The sequence below is a fragment of the Polypterus senegalus genome, chromosome 9, assembly GCF_016835505.1.
Source record: "Polypterus senegalus isolate Bchr_013 chromosome 9, ASM1683550v1, whole genome shotgun sequence".
Classification (NCBI taxonomy): domain Eukaryota; kingdom Metazoa; phylum Chordata; class Cladistia; order Polypteriformes; family Polypteridae; genus Polypterus; species Polypterus senegalus.
The window spans coordinates 112,293,275-112,315,719 of NC_053162.1; the positions used below are offsets into that span (position 1 = coordinate 112,293,275).

General features: G+C 40.0%; 1 protein-coding gene across 1 annotated transcript in view; it reads left to right on the top strand.

The window, feature by feature from the left end:
* Positions 1 to 22,445, top strand: part of LOC120534889 (putative ATP-dependent RNA helicase TDRD12) — a 329,578-nt gene that overhangs the window by 17,864 nt on the left and 289,269 nt on the right. The window contains exon 2 of the mRNA XM_039762401.1: positions 7,433 to 7,594. Within this exon, the coding sequence (XP_039618335.1) occupies positions 7,433 to 7,594 (162 nt within the window). The remainder of the gene's footprint in view (positions 1 to 7,432; positions 7,595 to 22,445) is intronic.

Sequence of the window (22,445 nt, forward strand, 5' to 3'; positions counted from 1 at the left end):
AGGTAGTTTTTAAAAAGAATGGGAGTGGTTTCCCCTAGACTTTGTCATAAACTCAGATATGGGGATGGATATATGGCGTAAACCACAAGACATTGATTATATTTTTATATTCTGTACATTTAAAGAACCATCAGCATCAAATCAAATTAGTAATACATTGAACAATTATTTTAAAAGTAAAGTTGAATAAATCTGACTCTGCAGCTGCATGAATGAAAGGTTAAAGTACCACTTTTGGTTAGCAGAAATAGCACAAAACCTGATAAGAAATCCACGTTTGTGCCTAATACTTGTATGTAAAATTTGCCTGACCCAAGTGTAAGCGTACTCATGTTATTATGTTTGTTTGTGTATATATATATGTGTATATATATATATATGTGTATATGTGTATATGTATATATGTGTATATGTATATATGTGTATATATGTGTATATGTATATGTGTATATGTATATATATATATGTATATGTATATATATGTGTATATGTATATATATATATGTATATGTATATGTATATATATGTATGTATATATATATATGTATGTATATATATATGTATGTATATATGTGTGTGTATATATATGTATATGTATATCTATACTAATAAAAGGCAAAGCCCTCACTCACTCACTGACTCATCACTAATTCTCCAACTTCCCGTGTGGGTGGAAGGCTGAAATTTGGCAGGTTCATTCCTTACAGCTTCCTTACAAAAGTTGGGCAGGTTTTATATCGAAATTCTACGCGTAATGGTCATAACTGGAAGCAGTTTTTCTCCATTTACTGTAATGGAGATGAGCTTCAACGCCGTGGGGGCGGAGTTTCGTGTGACATCATCACGCCTCCCACGTAATCACGCAGTACATAGAAAACCAGGAAGACCTAAAAAAAGCGCTGAAGAAAACATGCATTATATAATTGAGAAGGCAGCAAACAATAAGAAGCGGCGAAAGTGACATATACAACCATATTCATGACTTCTGCTACTTCGGAAACAAAGCACGATGTAAACCTACACTTTAAATTAAGTTCATAGACAGGCTGCTGCTGGCGTTTGTAATTTAGTGCCTGCCCATATAAGGCCGTCCGTCCGTGGCAATCCAATAGCAAACTCCCACTAAATATTCACGGGTTAAGGACTGTGCTTATGCAGAGGAAGATGAGATGGTCAGGGTGGTGTTTGGTACAAACTCAGCGAAACTGCGAGAGAAAGTTTTAAGTGCCAGGACTAAGGTAACATTAAATACAGCCATGGACATAGCACGAGATGGCACCAGCACAGCTGGGAAACTTCGATGCATGTACACCGAGCGGCTCACGTGAACTGGACGAGTGCACAGATAAAAGCAACAGTTCCAAAGAGCTGAACAAAACCGAATTACACAATTGAAAAGGCAGCAAAAATATGAAGCGCTTGATACATACAAGCATATTCATAAATCCAAAACAAAGCACACGTTGGAAAAAGTCAATGTCCCGCTAAAGGAAGACAGTGTAAAAAACCGTGCATGCAGTGTGTCAGGTCTCAGATAAAGAAGAAGACGAGCTGTTTATTGATGCAGTAAGAAAGAATCGATGAATGAAACCTGTCATCTTTACAACGATTGACAAACACGGAATGTAACTTGAACACAACACATCCTACAAATACGAACCTGATTGAAAGAAATAATGATAATCAAATCCTTGATGACAGCAACACTCAGTAACACTCACAAAACAAATACTGTATATTGACAGTCATGTTACGTTATTTTTAAAACGTTCCCTTTTCTTTTCATAGCTTTTTAACACACTACTTCTCGCTGGTATATATATATATATATATATATATATATATATATATATATATATATATATATATATATATATAACCCGATCTACATACTCGAATAATGGATACTTTATTCGCCATCAATGATTGTTTTGGTAAAGCCATACTCAGTGTATTCATTAGATGAGCGGTAAAAAGTAAGAGCGAGGGAAGGATGACTTATTGAGGCATGCAGGCTGTAGTGCGCGTCAACTCTATCTGAATTGCGCGATCACATTTGAAAAATATATCTTTTCAAGTTCTATTTAGTCCATATGTGTCAAACTCAAGGGCGCGGGCCACATCCGCCCGGCGTGTAATTATATCCGCCCGCGATCATTTTATATACTGTATTATTGTTATTAAAGCCGGGTATATGAAGCGCTGGTAACACAATAAACTACAGATCCCATAATGCAGCGCTTCAGCTGCCTTGCGAACACTTACCGAGTTAATCAAGTTATTGCGAAGCTAGCTCACACGATGCTGAAGAGAAAAGTTGATTCTGAAAATAGAGCCTTTAAAAACCGATGGGAGGCTGAGTATATGTTTACTAAACCCGTGTGTCTCATTTGTGGAGCTAATGTGGCTGTAATTACAGAATTTAATCTAAGACGGCACTATGAGACAAAACATCAGGTTAACCTGAATGCAATGCAGAAGATACAGAAAGCAGCATAATTAAATAAGAATCTGACACTTCAGCGGACGTTTTAACCCGTGCACAATCACAAAGTGATTTCAAGTGAAGCTGCTTTTATGGGAGACACAAATGCACCAGTGCACCTTGCCTCACTTTCCCTGTTGCCAAGTAATGTTAAACCAAGTCGTCACTACGGTGTTCCCAAATCGCACTTTGCTGATAAACTGAGCGCACTGAGTTTGCACGGCGCTTTGGTGACTTTGAAGAACAAAAAGTCCGTCTACATGCGGCTCGAACCTTGTGCATGTTTGGTAGCACATATCTGTGTGAGAAGCTCTTCTCAGTGATAAAGACTAACAAAACAGCACACAGGAGTCGCCTCACTGATGAGCACCTGCAATCCATCCTGAGAATCTCCACAACACAGAACCTCACACAAACAGAAACGAACCTGTGGCCAAAAAGATGCCAGGCGTCCAGCTCTAAAATGACATATGAGCAAAGACAACTGAATGATTTGATTTGTTATTGCTGAAAGAACACATTTCATTTATATTTCTAGGTTTTGTTATGCAGCATGTTCATATTTGAATTTGTATCATTTTGACAGGATATATTTTTATGGAGAGCAAAATCTTTTGGGATATTTAAAATCTAAGTTTATTTTTATATAAAATTACATAAGAGTAAAGAAATGTGAATGTTTGTTCTTTTAACGTTTACTTTATTTCTAACTTGTATAATTTAGACAGGATAAATTTTTATGGAGAGCAAAATATTATAAGTTGTTTAAGGTTTGAGTTGATTTATTCACGAATAATATTCCTGTCTGTTTTACCATTCCTACCAAAGATATTTCTGTGACTAAATAAAAATTCCTTCTATTTAAAATTTAAATAGAACTTGAACAAATACGATAGTTCATAATATCCACGCAGACTTGCACGTAAGAGCGGAGTTATCCGTTTTAACAAGCAGCGTATTGCACTGATACGAAATAGCTGTGTGTGTATATATGTAGATATGTATGTATATGTATATATATGTTTATATATGTAGATATATATGTATATATATATATGTGTATATGTATAGATATGTATATATATATATGTTTATGTATGTGTGTGTAAATATATATATATATATATATATATATATATATATATATATATATATATGACAACAACACTCCTCACTCACAACAGTGACAAAACAATTACATTGACAATCATGTTACGTTATTTTCAAAATGTTTCCTTTTCTTTTCATTGCTTCTTTAACACACTACTTCTCAGCTGAAGCTGGTATTTAGCTAGTATATGTATATATGTGTATGTGTATATATATATATATATATATATATATATATATATATATATATATATATATACACACACACTCACCTAAAGGATTATTAGGAACGCCATACTAATATGGTGTTTGACCCCCTTTCGCCTTCAGAGCTGCCTTAATTCTACGTGCCATTAATTCAACAAGGTGCTAAAAGCATTCTTTAGAAATGTTGGCCCATATTGATAGGATAGCATCTTGCAGTTGATGGAGATTTGTGGGATGCACATCCAGGGGCGAAGCTCCCGTTCCATTACATCCCAAAGATGCTCTATTGGGTTGAGATCTGGTGACTGTGGGGGCCATTTTAGTACAGTGAACTCATTGTCATGTTCAAGAAACCAATTTGAAATGATTCGAGCTTTGTGACATGGTGCATTATCCTACTGGAAGTAGCCATCAGAGGATGGGTACATGGTGGTCATGAAGGGATGGACATGGTCAGAAACAATGCTCAGGTAGCCCGTGGGATTTAAACGATGCCCAATTGGCACTAAGGGGCCTAAAGTGTGCCAAGAAAACATCCCCCACACCATTACACCACCACCACCAGCCTGCACAGTGGTAACAAGGCATGATGGATCCATGTTCTCATTCTGTTTACGCCAAATTCTGACTCTACCATTTGAATGTCTCAACAGAAATCGAGACTCATCAGACCAGGCAACATTTTTCCAGTCTTCAACTGTCCAATTTTGGTGAGCTTGTGCAAATTGTAGCCTCTTTTTCCTATTTGTAGTGGAGATGAGTGGTACTCGGTGGGGTCTTCTGCTGTTGTAGCCCATCCGCCTCAAGGTTGTGCGTGTTGTGGCTTCACAAATGTTTTGCTGCATACCTCGGTTGTAACGAGTGGTTATTTCGGTCAAAGTTGCTCTTCTATCAGCTTGAATCAGTCGGCCCATTCTCCTCTGACCTCTAGCATCAACAAGGCATTTTCGCCCACAGGACTGCCGCATACTGGATGTTTTGCCCTTTTCACAGCATTCTTTGTAAACCCTAGAAATGGTTGTGTGTGAAAATCCCAGTAACTGAGCAGATTGTGAAATACTCAGACCGGCCCGTCTGGCACCAAAAACCATGCCACGCTCAAAATTGCTTAAATCACCTTTCTTTCCCATTCTGACATTCAGTTTGGATTTCAGGAGATTGTCTTGACCAGGACCACACCCCTAAATGCATTGAAGCAACTGCCATGTGATTGGTGGATTAGATAATTCTCATATATATATATATATATATATATATAATATGAGACATGGCACCGCAGTCTCCGTTTACACAGTTTGGGAGAATTTGAGTTACATACAGCATAACATTCATGTCTTTTTTGTGGAAATTCAGCAGGGGAATGGGTAGCCACTTGGAGACTATAAATTGAAGCAGCATTGCTAAACATTACAAAACCATACTGTGCATTTGAAAAATACATTCTGAATTTAATGATAAATGTTTTGATCGAAAAGTAGCACTGACTTGAATTTTTTTTTTTGTAATTTTGTACGAAGAGCTCTTAACTCTTAGGGCGGATGTTGACAGGAGGGGTTGATGACGCATGTCGACAAACAGCTGTTAATGGTTACATTACTCACTGTTATGTCACAGGCATTCCATCTCTTCTTCGAAGAATGTTAGACTCATTGACTCGGTATCTAAGTCTTGTGTGTGCGTGAGTTATGAAAAGTAAACAAAGGCAAGATGGCATTGACGTCTCATGAGAGAGCAAAGCGAGTGCAGAAAAAAAAATACTCAGCAGGCGATTTTTTTTGTGCATGATCGCTGAGTCGGACTCTGATTTTTCAGAATCTGATTTTGTTGACAGTGATCAGGAGATCTAGCAAGAGAGTGAGGAGCTGGCATTAGCTGATCAGACACCAGCCAATGCTGCCCCAGCTGAATGGCTGGCAGCTGAGCGCAGCCGACGCACCTACGGCAAGGTTCATGTGAGAGGAATACGCAGATATTGATCCGTGGGAGCCAAACTGGCTACCGGACTTCACAAGACAGCATGGCTTGCTGTTGGACACGACAGATTACCAGCCGCTGGACTACATCAGGCAGCTCTATCCTGATGCTGCTTTTCAGCTACTGTGAGATGAGACACAGGTAAGCAGAGAAATTTTTTGAATTGTGGGCTGCGCTTGCACCGCATTCTCGTTTTTCAAAGTGAAAACCCACAACAAAAGACGAGATGAAGGGCGTTGTGGCATTACAATTAGAGATGGGATTAGACTGGTGATATAATTTCAGGGAGCATTGGTCCAAATGTGCTCTGTCTTCTGGTGGCTTTGGACAGGTTATAGCGTGTGATAGGTATGTGCTGCTGCAAAGTTTCATTCACTTCTGTGATAACCAGAAGCAAATCCCAAGGGGTGAGCCAGGCTATAACCTCATGTATAAAGTTCAGCCCCTGCTTGACATTGTGGAACCAACATATAAACAATTTTATCAGCCTGGCCGTGATTTGTCTGTGCATGAATCTATGTTAAAATTAAAGGGAAGCCTTTTTTCTGCCAATTTATGCCAGACAAGCCCACAAAGTATGGCATAAAGGATTTTGTACTGGCAGAAGCATAGACTGGTTTCTGCCTGAAAGTAATTGCATATACAGGAAAGTATTTCTTTCAAAGAGAGAAATGTCCCTTGACCAGTCAGGTTGTGGTGGAGCTGCTTCAGGGCTATGAACATTTGGGTCATGTTGTGTACCTGGATAATTTATATACATGCCCAAATTTGTTCATGGAGTTACAGAGCAGAGGAATTGGAGCTTCTGGCACAGTGAGGGTGAACTGGAGACACAGGCCTTCACAGTTGATGCCAGACAGGCTGAAGATGAAAAGAGGGGACAATACGGTTTAAAAAAAAAGAAAAAAAAAAATTGCTCTAAAAGAATTGAAGAAGAATATCTTTAAGATTGTTGTTCTTTGATGCATTATAAAGACTTTGTGAAAAATGATCAAGATAGTGACACAAGTAACAAATTACTTATACCATTATCTTTCACAAAGCTCACCTTTGTACTGTGTAAGAAAACTCTAGAAGAACTTTGCAAGGATTGTTTTTTTTTTTTCTTTTCTATAATTCTGTGCCCACTTACTTGATCATTCCTGCTACTGTCTGCTATATGGCTGTTTTAACAAACTTGGAATCACCCAAAGTCAACAAATAATTAAAGTACTATAAAATCTATTCATTTATTTTAAAGAAAAAACTTTCTTAATTCATTGCTGTGTCAATAACTCAAGTATTGAGTTAATTGCCCCAAGCCTTTGTGAGCTACAAAATCAAAGGGGTCGATGTCTTCACATGTTTTGAACACTGCTGTTATGCATTCATCTAAAATTAAGCAAGAAAATAGCTTCTTTTCAAAGCACAGTTTCGTTTATCTGAAATATTTAAAGATTTTCTAGCAAGCTGGATATACATGACTTGTGTAAAACTAACTGTATATGCAAATGTTTCACATTAATAAAATCTCTCTAATTGTTATGCTCAGTAACTAATTGTAAAATTTAGTAAAGCATAGAAATATGATATTAGAGTAGCAGATGTTATAATTTTGCATGAAGTATGATTTGAAAATTTCTTTTAGTTAAATTAGTTATCTGTTCTTTCCAATAGGTTCAGAGCCCTTCTAACTTTTGGGGCAGAATAGTAAATGGATCTGAGATACTGGCTGAATCTTCAGAGTATACTAAATTGCACGAAGCAATGAATCTTTTCTATCATCAGGTTTGGAAAAATGGTGACAAACTGAAAATGGAATCTTTTGAACCGGGTCAGGTATAAATATTTTTCTTCTAGCATATCCTGCAAGAAAGTCATTCATTATACAGTATATCTGATAACTTGAACTTGGGTGTTTGGTGCAAAGAGAGCGGAACATTTGTCACTTTTGTATTTTTCCTGTTGGTATCATAAATTCAGCTGTGTTTGAGGCAAAACAGCATAAGAGATCAGAACAAACATGACTTTAATTTATAAAGAGTAGTTGGTGATAAAACCTTTGACTCCCAGTTTACATGCTTATCTTGAATTTCTTTAATTATACAAACTAAACTTGCTTGTTTGAGCTGATACAGAAATGTTGAAAAGTAGAAAACTGGTGCAGACTTACAAGATTGGGAATAATTAGTGGTACAGTTTTAAAGGTTTATTGTTTATTTTGTAACAGATTGAAGTGGGCACCCTCAGGCCCAAAGAAGGCACTCTGGTGTCTTGGGGCAGGCAGCAGAATCAAGATTTATTGTATGCCTTACAAACAGTCTCGGCTCCAAGAGGACTGAGCGCCCAACCAAAGGCAAACCTTACATTTATTATAGTTCTTATCACACAAGTCATTATTCATCCTCCTCTGACTTCTTGACACTTAAGTTCTGTCCCTAATTAATTCCACTGTTATTTCTCAGCTGCGGCGGTGTCCTACTCTTCGTTGTCCATCATGTCTGTCTGATACGCCCTACCTATACTCCCTGCTAGCTCAGCGCTTGCTACCATTTTGTACAGCCTAAGAGTTCACATTCCCTTTCCAAGCGAGGGGCCCATCCTTTTCCAGCTCTTCATGTCTAATCTTTTCCTTATGAAATAATGGTTGTTTTTAGCTTATACAGGGTAGTAAAAATACATGTTAATACTTACAATATAGTGTCTACTTTTTTCATGTATTTATAATATGTTTTCTAATGCGTGGAGATTACCACTTTCAAGAATCCATCCATCCGTCCAATGTTCCATCCCGCTGAATCCAACCACTGGGTCACGGGGGTCTGCTGGAGCCAATCCCAGCCAACACAGTGCACAAGGCAGGAACCAATCCTGGGCAGGGTGCCAACCGACCACAGGACACACACAAACACACCCACACACCAAGCACACACTAGGGCCAATTTAGAATCGGCAATCCATCTAATCTGCATGTCTTTGGACCGTGGGAGGAAACCGGAGCGCCCGGAGGAAACCCACGCAGACACGGGGAGAACATGCAAACTCCATGCAGGGAGGACCCGGGAAGCGAACCCAGGACTCCTAACTGCGAGGCAGCAGCACTACCACTGCGCCACCGTGCCGCCCCCACTTTCAAGAATACATATTTCTATTTTTTACCCCATTTTGGGGGTTCATTAGGACCCCAACAATTTTACAACCCAGAAGACAGGAAGGGGAGCCAGTTTTCAATCCTCCTTTAGGTTTCGAGTCCAAGACCACTATCAGCCATTATAACTCCGGGCTCACTGTTCTCTCCTCCCAGTGACACAGAGGGCAAATATCTCCCCCCTTTCATAAACTAGAGATGAGTAAAAGACCACAGACTGGCCAAATTGAAAAGGGCACTATATCAGTAGCATAGGTATACAGTAATATAAAAATATAATAATCTGTATAAAAATAAGTAGAGGTTAAAAGGCACAGTAGCATAAATTTAACAATATAGTATGGATAATTTAAATGTATAAAAACATATGATGTAGAATAACAGTAGTACGGAAAAACAGTAGCAGATAACAACAACGTCCAGTGTGCTTGGACCAGTGGCTTCTCTCAACTTTTATGCAGACTTTTCCAGTGAACAGTATCGCAACAGTTGCTTCGACCGAGAAACACTGCGCACCACAGAGGGTCACCTTCCTCGGGAGTGGTTACCAGCACTTCACGCGGGAAGTGGTTGGTTTAGCATTTCTCTATCCACAGTATCTTTAGAAGGAACTCCAAAATATCTCGTTGAAGACATCTGCAGTTGGATGACTTGAATGTTCATCTGTTTAACAGCAATCCTGGTAATGAGTGATCTGAGCAAGGGGATTAGGCAGCAGGGTAGCAATGACAAACACATCAGCAGAATCAAGAGCAATCCCTACTTTGGCCATTAGTGCCTTCCAGGATCCCAAATCAAACTGAAAATAGTTAAAAAAAAATTGCCATCAAATCCAGTATTCTCTTTAATTTCCTCCCTAAGTGCTTTTAACTTAGCCATAGCTTGTGTAAAAGATCCGTCTGGCTCGGTGTTATTGGGAATGAAGGTACAACTCTCTTCCCCAAACATGGCATACTCCTTCTTCTTTTTTCCCCGCTAATAGACAATCAAGTACCTGTCTGTTTTGCCAAGTCATATGGCTTGTGGCATCCAACTGCTCCCCTAATGCTGTCAAAGCAGAGTCAGTATCTATACTAATAAAAGGCAAAGCCCTCACTGACTGACTTACTCACTCACTGACTGATCACTAATTCTCCAACTTCCCATGTAGGTAGAAATCTGAAATTTGGCAGGCTGATTCCTTACAGCTTACTTACAAAAGTTAAGCAGGTTTCATTTCGAAATTGTACACGTAACGGTCGATAATGGTAGACATTGTCCACCATGTTGAACTTACTTATTTATGGCCACATCTTCACGAAATTTGGTAGGCGGCTTCCCTGCGATAACCGAAACCAATGTACTTATTTCGATGGTATGACGCCACTGTCGGCTGCCATATTAAACTTTCCAACGTCACCAATTTTCAAACTTCCCGTGTAGGTAGAAGTCTGACCCCATCTTCACGAAATTTGGTAGGTGGCTTCCCTGCGCTAACCAAAACCGATGTACGTACTTATTTCGGTGGTATGACGCCACTGTCGGCCGCCATATTGAATTTTCCAAACGTCACTAATTCTCCAACTTCCCGTGTAGGTAGAAGGCTGAAATTTGGCAGGCTCATTCCTTACAGCTTACTTACAAAAGTTAAGCAGGTTTCATTTTGAAATTCTACACATAATGGTCATAACGGTCAACAACGTCCGCCATGTTGAACTTTATTTATGGTCCCATCTTCTTGAAATTTGGTAGGCGGCCTCCCTGCACTAACTGAAACCGATGTACATACTTATTTCGGTGGTATGATGCCACTGTCGGCTGCCATATTGAACTTTTCAACAGTCTTTGTTACTTATGGGCCCATCTTCAAGAAACTTGGTACACGGGTTCCCAACGCTAACTGAATCCTACTTACGTACAGTGATCCCTCGCTATATCACGCTTCGACTTTCGCGGCTTCACTCTATCGCGATTTTTTTTCTCATACACGCTTACGTCACTACGCATGCGCTTTCTGAGAATTTTTATCTAAGCCCTACGATGGCTACTAAACATGCTGCTTTTTCTAAGCCTTCTGAGAATAAAACTAAGCGCCGGAGGAAGATGCTTACTATCCAGAAGAAGGTGAAACTCTTGTATATGATTAAAGATGGCAATACCCTACAAAAGCCTCCTCACGAATGTGAAAAGACAGCGCCAGCAACTGCCTATCAAGATGTTCTTCAGCGCACCCAGACACCCACTGCCTACTCCAAGTACTTCTTTAGCGGAAGAAGACAACAACGCACCTGCTGAAGATAATGCACTACCACTGAAGACTCTCCTACTGAGGTCGTTCCTTCATAGGTTAGTGGTTGTGTGCAATTAAATGTACAGTACAATATTCTACTATAGAAAAGCATTCGGTATTTGTCCTTCTGTCCCATGAGTGCAAAGCGTAGTGGTATTCTGCTTATTACAGACTTACTACTTGCGGCTTGAGGTACGGAGCGACGCGATGTGAGCAGAGTTATGGTGCTCTCATTGTTCCCTTGCTTTTGTGCGCGATGCGCTGGAAAAATAGAAAAAATTATGTCTCTGGAAATAATTAATGTTGATGGAGTACAAATGCCTCACCGCGTAGTAAATCAGGGGAGATGGTGCTTGCTTATTCTCATCTATAGCTTATTTAGTGCATGAAACTCCGTCTTTAGCGGTACAGATTCGGGCTGACATTGTACGACTTTGGACAGGCACTTGAGAGGATAAAAAAAAAAGATGTTATGAATGGACACTTTGATGTTCTCATTCTCTACACTTACATGCCTGATGTACACATGGAGCGCACAATAATTGAAGATAAAAGTCGGTCGCCTTAAAAGGCGAGTGCGCCTAGTAATATGATATTTGTAACGTCTTAATATGTCTTATTTTCTCTTATTTTGTCTAATATATTGAGTAATACGAGTGTAATGGTGACTAAAGGGTGTTGTTTCATGTCTAGAGGGCTCTAATAATGTTAAATGTATTTAGAAGGTCGTAAACAGGTTTTCTATACTCTAACTGCAAAAATATTTGATTTATAAATAAAGAATCCTACTTTGCGAAAATTCATTTATCACGGTAGAGTCTGGAACGGATTAACCGCGATAAACGAGGGTTCACTGTACATATATACATCCATAGCCTGCAGCTCGGTCACCGTGTGAGGTGGAGTTGGGTCCCCCATCCCAACGCCTCCCACGTTGTTGGATGCCTGCCTATATAAGACCGTCTTTCACTCCGGTCTCTACATTCCCTTCCTTGCTTCGCCACGGGATTCACGTCTCCGTACTGATAACTACAGCCTTTTTGTTTAATCCACTGCTTCTCTGCTGTTTTATTGTTTGTTTATTACAATTCTAGTTATTGTGTAGGTATTTTAGACTTACTTTACATTTCTCAGGTACCCATTTCCTTTATCATTCCAACCCTCATCACCATGTCTATCGAGGTGATCACTATTTATCAAAGAACTGTCACTTACCGAGTGATTTCCATGCCCGAAGATGGCACCTACCTTTTCCATTCCCTTTGTTACATATTGCACCTCCATATCAGGCTCACTTTTGATATCCGGAGGAACATTGTGTCTTTATGTATTGAATGACTGGGACAGGTTCAAGGTGTGGACTGATGACGGTACAGGAGATAATTATACTACACAGGAGCACTATAAGAGTGAAATGCTTAAGCCCTTCACCTATGGTTCTGCATGTGAGTTGATGGCTGCCGCTGAATTGTTCGGTTGTCGCTTTCAAGTGTACCGAAATAGCCAAATATTTTACACCTTTTGACAACTGCCAATGCCTCTTACACATCTTTGATTCACAGGTGACGATTTGAGTAGTGGATACTTTGATGTTTAAACTCCCAAAAGCTGGATGTGATTTTATCGATGAAACCGGTTGTGTGCTTACAACGCTTGACAGATGCCGAATGTCACTTCAACACAACAAATCCTGCAAATAATGTTGTAATTGAAACAAACCATGAAACTCAAACTGATTATGACAGCAGCAATCCAAGCTGTCAGATTTGAGACAAGGTTACTGTTCACATGGCCAACTGTATGTTGCATGCTTAAGAGTAAGCTCAGCGCACAGCTTCGTCATGTTACAACCGGAGGGCTGAACTGAAAACATGGTATACAAAGAGATCCTTAACAAATAATTATTGGCATATTTTCCCTCAGTTTAAAAAGGTTTAATTTTCTTAATAAAAATTTTAATGCAGTACTTCACCGCTGCGAAGCATGGGTATTTTGATATATAGATATATATATGACAGCAACACTCATAACAGTGACAAAACAATTACATTGACAATCATGTTACGTTATTTTTAAAATGTTTCCTTTTCTTTTTCATAACTTCTTTAACACACTACTTCTCCGCTGCGAAGCGCGGGTATTTTGCTAGTTAATAAATCTGTTTGTAGTACAAGTAGTTAATCCATTCTGTATTTTTAGGTGTGATGCAAGTAGTATAGCATCAAGTCCTGCCTTGATTCCATTTCTGGCTTTAATTCGGGATACCCCTAGGCTGTCCTATCATCTATATAAACATCCAATTCTGTGGGTACCTGATGGGAACTTCCTGTACGGCCATCACCATCGCACACCTTCCCGACCAGTCATATGGTTGGGCATCCACCAATCCATTCTCTGGACCACACAGCCACCACTTAGCTGCTAAAAGCCTATATTGCACATTTACTGCTTTCAACACTAAAGTAGTTAAGTCCCAAGTCCTAGTACAATTTCCTCCAAACTTTCCTACTGATACCATTTCTTTTTAGTATAGAATTCAGATTCATCCTGAGCTATCTGAGTGTAGGCAGGTGGACTTTGTTTAGTTGTTGGCCACACACCAGAATGTTTACAATGCATCCACTTTAACCCTTCTATAGAAAACTTGGATGATCACTACAGCAAAATGCACCAATAAGGGCAATACTGTATGTCTCCTTTTTCTGTCAAACACTTTTGACAGGTTTTAGTTGAGTATGGAAATGGAACTACAACTATCACTTGTTTTACATTTGCACACAACAAGCTTTTTTAAGCTTTTGCTGTGTACATAGTCCATTTGTACCAGTAATTTTTCTGAGCCCTCTCCCTTAGCTCTGCAGTCTCAGTATAGTTCTCATCTTTCTGCTCAGCTGTACTACTACTCTTAATTCTAGTCCCATTACTACAAGGGCATTTTATTCCTTCTGCCATATTAACCTCACTATCCATCTGCCAACTGCTCATATTAGATGTCCCTTTGTACATCTGAGAAACTGATTGTGGAGAATCTCCTTAAGGTACCTTCTCTCTGACAGGCTGGACCATCACTATTATGCATAGTAGAGTTATCAGAACCAGGAGTATTGATGCTAGGTACACTCCTACCTACTGAGCCTTCTCCGCCATCATCCTCTGCTCAAGTTTCAAGTTGTCCTCGTGGTGAGTTTTCAGGTGATTCTGTAGTGCTTGTTCCAGGGCTTGGCTGGTCTTCTGGACTTGGCCTATGCTGCTTATACCCAGGAACATTCCCAGCATCACTTCTTTCTTCTTCTGAGTCATGGTGACTTATGTGGGTGGCCCTTGGAAATGCAGTATAATGATTCAGATGATACGAGGACATGCTCCCTCTCAATTGTACAGCTGTTGGAGTGGCTCGAACAACTTTGTATGGGCCTTCACGTCTTATTGTGTTCCACTTTCTCTGGAACACTCTCAGGAAGACTGGGTCACCAGGCTCACAGGCTCTTCAGCTGACTCTGGCTCCCAGCTCTTTTCCTGTAAATAGCTCCATGGTTTTCAGTTAAGTGTTCAATATTTCTAATTGTAATTGCTCTAATGGGTGCCCATCTCTACTAACAGGCACAGGCATCAGGCAGCCAGTAAGCATTTCATGCAGTGTTAGATATGTTATTCTGTTTGTTTGCATGTGATAGCTTATCAAAGCAAGAGGCAAGGCATCTGCCCAATTTTTCAATTTTTTAATCAAAATGTTGATCTTTTGTCTGAGCTTATTTCTGATGGAATGCCAAATCTCTGTACAACTTCTCTAGTTGGAAATTTCACAACTGTAGCAGCTCCTTGATCTAGGGAGGGGTTTGCCTCTTCCCATCTACTGAACCTGTCTGTTATTACCAATAAATATCTTTACTTATTCTGATTAAGGCTACATAGTTCATTAACAGATGTCTAAATAGGCCCTCTGGTGTAGGTACAGTATGTATCCCTATGGGGGTGGTGATCCCATTTATTACATTGTTTTTTGTACAGCTGAGGCATTCTAACAATTTTATCAACAATAGCTTGCAAATAAGGGTGATGAATATCCTTGATTCTTAATTCTCTTAACAATCCCCCAATGTGTAATGGCCAAAAATATGTGCATCTGTTATTAAAAGATTCAAAAGCACAGTAGAAGCAACAATTAAACCATCATTAGAGCACTACAATCCTTGATCGCCTTTTTTTGCAAACTCACCAATCCATCCATTCATTCCAGACTGTTTGCTTATACAGTCCTACTCATTCCTGCATGTCAGTTATGTCTCTTTCAGTGACACCTGGCTCAAAAATTAGAAAAGGAGCTAATATAGGAACAGTTGTTTCAAAAAGCTTGTCTAGTTTACCTCATCTATTATATTTTTTCCTGCGCTTAAGAGTTCTTTACCTTGATGATGTGCCTGACATATGACTATTTCCAATTGAGAAGGTAACATCATAGCTCTGATCAATTCTTCAATTTGGTCACAATGCTGCATTGGTGATCCATTACTTTTCTTAAATCCTTGCTGCTTCCAAACTGCCCCAAAAAAGTGACAGACTCCATGTGCATAAGCCGAGTCTGTAAAAATGTTCACAACCTTATTTGCCCCCAGTTTTCAGGCATCAACAAGAACCTTTAATTCTGCTAGCTGGGCTGAGTAAGGCTGTTGACAATTTAAGTTCATCAGTGTTTGTCCATTCCTCAATTCCTAATCCTGCATAGTTTCCTACATGGTCCCTGTAACATGAACCATCTACAAAATGTGTTCTGCATTCTGTAGAGGAACAGATTCCAAGTCCGGGTGTAACGCAGGCTTCACAACAAATTCAGTAATGTTTAGTGTGTCACATCTTTGAATAGATGCATCATGATACATTAATTAACGGAATGCATATTTTAATCTAGCTGGTGTCAAAATGAATCTGCCTTGATTTATAAGATCAACAATCTTGTGTTGGGTATAAATGACAACTGGATAGCCCGTTGTGATAGTGGAAGCCTTGCCATAAGTGTACTGGACTGCTGCCAGACCCTGAAAACAAGGTAGGTATCCTTGTTCCACACTGTCTAATTCAAAACTGTAATAAACAATGTGTTGACTGCTTCTACCTTTTGGATGTCTCCTGTATTAATACTGCAGTTGCATACCCTTTTTGTTCTCCCAGTTCATGCCTTGATTGATTATCTGGGAGTGAGCTACCTAGAATTGTAAGGAGAATTGTAAGGGAAAATCATTTTTGTGTGTGTTTTGAGTCTACAACAATCTCTGCAATCATATTATTAAAACAAATGTTTTTCATGTTTTAGTAATAACAAAAATGTAGATGTGAGCTGTATAATGTGTGAATATCAAATAAAAACTTTCAGAAAAGGTGCAAGTACAATACAACAGCTTCTGTGATGCTGTGGTTATAACTGATGACTTATAATCCTGAGGTCGTGAGTTAGAAACCAGCTACTTTTTATCTGAAACTGGGAATAACTCAAAATGCAAGTGGTATTTTGAGACATTGGGACTGGAAATTCTCTGATTTGAAGGGATAAAAGTTGACACACAAATGCTGGGGAACCTGCCTTTTTCATATCTCACCGTCACTTGAATTTTTTTGTTTTTGTTTTATTGAGTGTTCCAGCTTATGCTGAATTAGTATGCACCTTTTGGTCCACGATGTCAAAGCTGCACTGACAAAAACACAGACATAGGTACAGTGGTGTGAAAAACTATTTGCCCCCTTCCTGATTTCTTATTTTTTTGCATGTTTGTCACACAAAATGTTTCTGATCATGAAACACATTTAACCATTAGTCAAATATAACACAAGTAAACACAAAATGCAGTTTTTAAATGATGGTTTTTATTATTTAGGGAGAAAAAATCCAAACCTACATGGCCCTGTGTGAAAAAGTAATTGCCCCCTGAACCTAATAACTGGTTGGGCCACCCTTAGCAGCAATAACTGCAATCAAGCGTTTGCAATAACTTGCAATGAGTCTTTTACAGCGCTCTGGAGGAATTTTGGCCCACTCATCTTTGCAGAGTTGTTTGTAATTCAGCTTTATTTGAGGGTTTTCTAGCATGAACTGCCTTTTTAAGGTCATGCCATAGCATCTCAATTGGATTCAGGTCAGGACTTTGACTAGGCCACTCAAGTCTTCATTTTGTTTTTCTTAAGCCATTCAGAGGTGAATTTGCTGGTGTTTTTTGGGTCATTGTCCTGTTGCACCACCCAAGATCGCTTCAGCTTGAGTTGACGAACAGATGGCTGGACATTCTCCTTCAGGATTTTTTGGTAGAGAGTAGAATTCATGGTTCCATCTATCTCAGCAAGCCTTCCAGGTCCTGAAGCAGCAAAACAACCCCAGACCATCACACTACCACCACCATATTTTACTGTTGGTATGATGTTCTTTTTCTGAAATGCTGTGTTCCTTTTACGCCAGATGTAACAGGACATTTGCCTTCCAAAAAGTTCAACTTTTGTCATCAGTCCACAAGGTATTTTCCCCAAAAGTCTTGGCAATCATTGATGTTTCTTAGCAAAATTGAGACGAGCTCTAATGTTCTTTTTGCTTAACAGTGGTTTGCGTCTTGGAAATCTTCCATGTAGGCTGTTTTTGCCCAGTCTCTTTCTTATGGTGGAGTCGTTAACACTGACCTTAATTGAGGCAAGTGAGGCCTGCAGTTCTTTACGCGTTGTCCTGGGGTCTTTGTGACCTCTCGGATGAGTCGTCTCTGCGCTCTTGGGGTAATTTTGGTCAGCCGGCCACTCCTGGGAAGGTTCACCACTGTTCCATGTTTTTGCCATTTGTGGATAATGGCTCTCACTGTGGTTTGCTGGTGTCCCAAAGCTTTAGAAATGGCTTTATAACCTTTACCAGACTGATAGATCTCAATTACTTCTGTTCTCATTTGTTCCTGAATTTCTTTGGATCTTGGCATAATGTCTAGCTTTTGAGGTGCTTTTGGTCTACTTCTCTGTGTCAGGCAGCTCCTATTTAAGTGATTTCTTAATTGAAATAGGTGTGGCAGTGATCAGGCCTAGGTTTGGCTAAGGAAATTGAACTCCGGTGTGATACACCAGTTAGGTTATTTTTGAACAAGGGAGCAATTACTTTTTCACACAGGGCCATGTAGGTTTGGATTTTTTTTCTCCCTAAATAATAAAAACCATAATTTAAAAACTGCATTTTGTGTTTACTTGTGTTATATTTGACTAATGGTTAAATGTGTTTGATGATCAGAAACATTTTGTGTGACAAACATGCAAAAGAATAAGAAATCAGGAAGGGGGCAAATAGTTTTTCATACCACTGTATATGTGACATTTTGAAGAAATCATTTTTGACCTGAATAGTACCATCAGAAAATATCGTCTCACTATTGCAATACTATTTTTGAGAATGAACAGCATCAGATTGGGCGTGAATTTATACTGGCGCTGTTAGTCAGATCAGAAAGGGGGGTGAGGGGGAGCATGAACGTGACTGAGAGAATAATTCTGAAAAAGAGCTAAGTTTTAGAAATGCCATGCATTTATAGCTGAACCGACGCTGTTTGTTTTCAAATAATATTGCATTAGTGTGATAATGTTTTCTGATTGTTACTATTCAGGTCATAAAATGATTTCTTCAAAATGTCACTTTTTTTTGAGATAGTGCTGCGTTGATAATCATGCACTAGAATGGGTGAGCTTATTCAGTGCAAGCAGAAACACTCAGGTAGCCGGTTGCTTGCGCTATAACACACTTGACTTGGTGGCTATCAATGCACATGTACTGTGCAAAAGAATTGTGTTCATGGCATACCTTGCAGAGGAACTTAGTCGCTTCCTGAAAGAAAAGGTGATGGATAAAGCAAAAGAGGATGCAACATCGACAAGCTTCTGTTCCAAGGTCGCCGGTTCCCCAGCCCCTTCAGTGTAATAGTAACCATAGCACAGAGTGAAGTGTGTGCATTCTACATTTACGACATCATGTGTACCTGTTGCAAAAGACTGTCCTTTTTAAGACTGTATGACTCAGGTGCTGACGCAAGTGGCAGCCTTTCCAGCAGCTCTGTGTATGACATTATCTTAGTCTTTTATCTTTCTACCTTATTCTCTATTTTTCTTTATTTCACTGTTAACTCCTACCACTTTTATGTGGACTACTACTTGGAGATGGATTTTTACACACCGAGACTCATCTAGTCAAGTAGTCAGCTTCAAGCACTGAGAACAAATGCGCACGCCGGTGTGGTTCTCTATTTACCTGACGAGGTAAGAAGGTATCGGGGCAGCAGAGCCGGTGCTAAGATAAAAGCCAAGCGTCTAGCAAGAAATTGGCGCTACAAACCTTTGGTGCCTTCTGTGATCCTGGGAAATGTGAACTTACTATCAAATAGGATCGACAAACTGGCTGCACTAGTGAAAAATGTCAGGATCTACAGAGAATGCAGCTTGCTGTGTTTTAGTGAAACGTGGCTAACAACTAATATCCCAGATGCTAACTTGGAGCTACCCGGGTTTAGCACAGTTAGAGCGGACAGAGACGCAAGTACCTGCAGGAAGCAGAAAGGAGGGGGTGTCGCTGTCTGTCAATACAAGATGGTGCAACTCTGGACATGTAAACGTTAAAATCTCCACTAGCTGCAGGGACATCAAACTGTTGGGCGTAAGTCTGCGTCCCTATTACTTGCCCAGAGTGTTTGGACACATAATTATTGTTGTTTACATCACCACTAGAGCGAACGCGGAGATAGCGAGTGACGTCATCCATTCCATGGTTGCTAAGTTACAAACACAGCACACTGAGGCGCTTGTGCTAATTGCTGGAGACTGTAACCATGTAAAGCTGGACAAAACATGACCTGCCTTCTCCCAGTGTGTGGATCGTAACACCCGGGGAAATAAGACTATCCATCTACTGTATGCAAACATTAAAGACATGTACAGCGCCACCCCGCTGCCTTCGCTTGGGAAAGCAGATTATAACCTGGTTATGCTTCAGCCTCACTACAAATTAAGAGTGAGGGAGCTACCTACAATCACACGCTCATTCAGGAAGTGGTCCCCCTGAGGCAACCCAGGCTCTGAGAGACTCCTTTGGAACTACAGACTGGCATATCATGCAAGGACCACATAGTAAGAACATTGAGGAGGTTGTTGACTGCACCACTGATTACATCAACTTCTGTATGGACATTGTAGTTCCAGTAAGAACAGTACGCTGTTATGCTAACAACAAGCCATGGATTACAAGTGATATCAAGGGCCTTTTGAACCAAAAGAAAAGGGCTTTTAAAGACCGTGATCAGAATGAGCTCAAGCGCGTTAAGAAGGAACTCAGAGTTCAGCTCCGGGCGACGAAGCAGCAGTACAGGAGAAACCTGGAGCAAAAGTTGCAGAATAACAGCATGAAGAGTGGGATGGGATGAAGATCATTACTGGCTGCAGCTCGAAGAGGGGTGCCACCATCGAGAGAGATTACAGCAGTGCAGGTGAGCAGAGAGCTGAGGAGACTTAATGCCAACAAAGCAGCGGGTCCAGATGGAGTATCGCCACGACTGCTAAAGGCCTGTGCACTGGACCTGGGGAAGAGTCCTGAGGCTTTGTAAAACATCTTGTGTCACCCCAGTCCCAAAGGTATCACGTCCTAGTGAGCTGAATGACTTCTGGCCTGTCGCTCTGACGTCACAAGGAGCGGCTGCTGCTTCACCACCTGAGGCCACAGGTCCGCCACGCCCAAGAACCTCTGTAGTTCGCATACCAGGAGAAGGTGGGGGCGGTGAATACCATCATCTATATGCTACACCGATCCCTCTCTCACTTGTACAAAGGCAGTGGTGATATAAGAATTGTTTTTGGACTTCTCTAGTGCCTTCAACACCATCCAACCTCTGCTCCTTAGGGACAAGCTGACAAAGATGGGAGTAGATTCACACCTGGTGGCATGGATCGTGGACTGTCTTACAGACAGACCTCAGTATATGTATCTCGGGAACTGCAGGTCTGACATTGTGGTCAGCGACACAGGAGTGCCACAGGGACTGTACTTCCTCCAGTTCCGCCTATATACATCAGACTTCCATTACAACTCGGAGTCCTGCCACGTGCAAAAGTTCGCTGACACTGCTATTGTGGGCTGCATCAGGAGTGGGCAGGAGGAGGAGTATAGGAAGCTAATCAAGAACTTTGTTAAATGGTGTGATTCGAACCACTTACACCCGAACACCCAGCAAGACCAAAGAAATGGTGGTGGATTTTAGGAGGCCCAGGCGCCTCATTGACCCTATGATCATCAGAGGAGACTGTGTGCAGAGGGTACAAACCTATAAATACCTGGGAGTGCAGCTGGATGATAAATTGGACTGGACTGCCAATACTGATGCTCTGTGTAAGAAAGGTCAGAGCTGACTATACTTCCTTAGAAGGTTGGCGTCCTTCAACATCTGCAATAAGGTGCTGCAGATTTTCTACCAGACGGTTGTGGCGAGTGCCCTCTTCTACGTGGTGGTGTGCTGGAGAGGCAGCATAAAGGACGACTCAAGCCTGGAGAAACTGGTGAGGGAGGCAGGCTGGCTGTATTGTAGGCACGGATCTGGACAGGTTAACATCTGTGGCAGAGCCATGGGTGCTGAGCAGGCTCCTGTCAATCCACTGCATCCACTGAACAGTGTCATCTCCAGGCAGACTGCATATATAGACATATATATATATATAGACATATATATATATATATATAGACATATATATATATATATAGACATATATATATATATAGACATATATATATATATAGACATATATATATATATAGATATATATATATATAGATATATATATATATATAGATATATATATATATATATATATATAGACATATATATATATATATATATATAGATATATATATATATATATATATATATATATATACATATATATGTGTATATGTGTATATGTATATTAGGGTTGGGCGGTATCCTAATTTTGATACCGTCAAACCTCCTCCCTATTTTACCTGGGTATACGGTATTACCGTGAATAATAAAAAAATTGTGACGTAAGGCTCAAACAGCGTCACCAAACTGTTGGCTTGTGCCTAAACCGTTCAGAAACTGAATATCAAACACTAATACTGAAACAATAACAAAATAACATGCAGAACAATATTAACAACTTTTATTAGCAACAAATAGCAGTTTATAAAAAAGTGCAAATACAACAGTCAAACAGAATTAAATTAACATAAACATCCAGAACAGTTTTCCCTCCACGGTAACGAGGGTCGA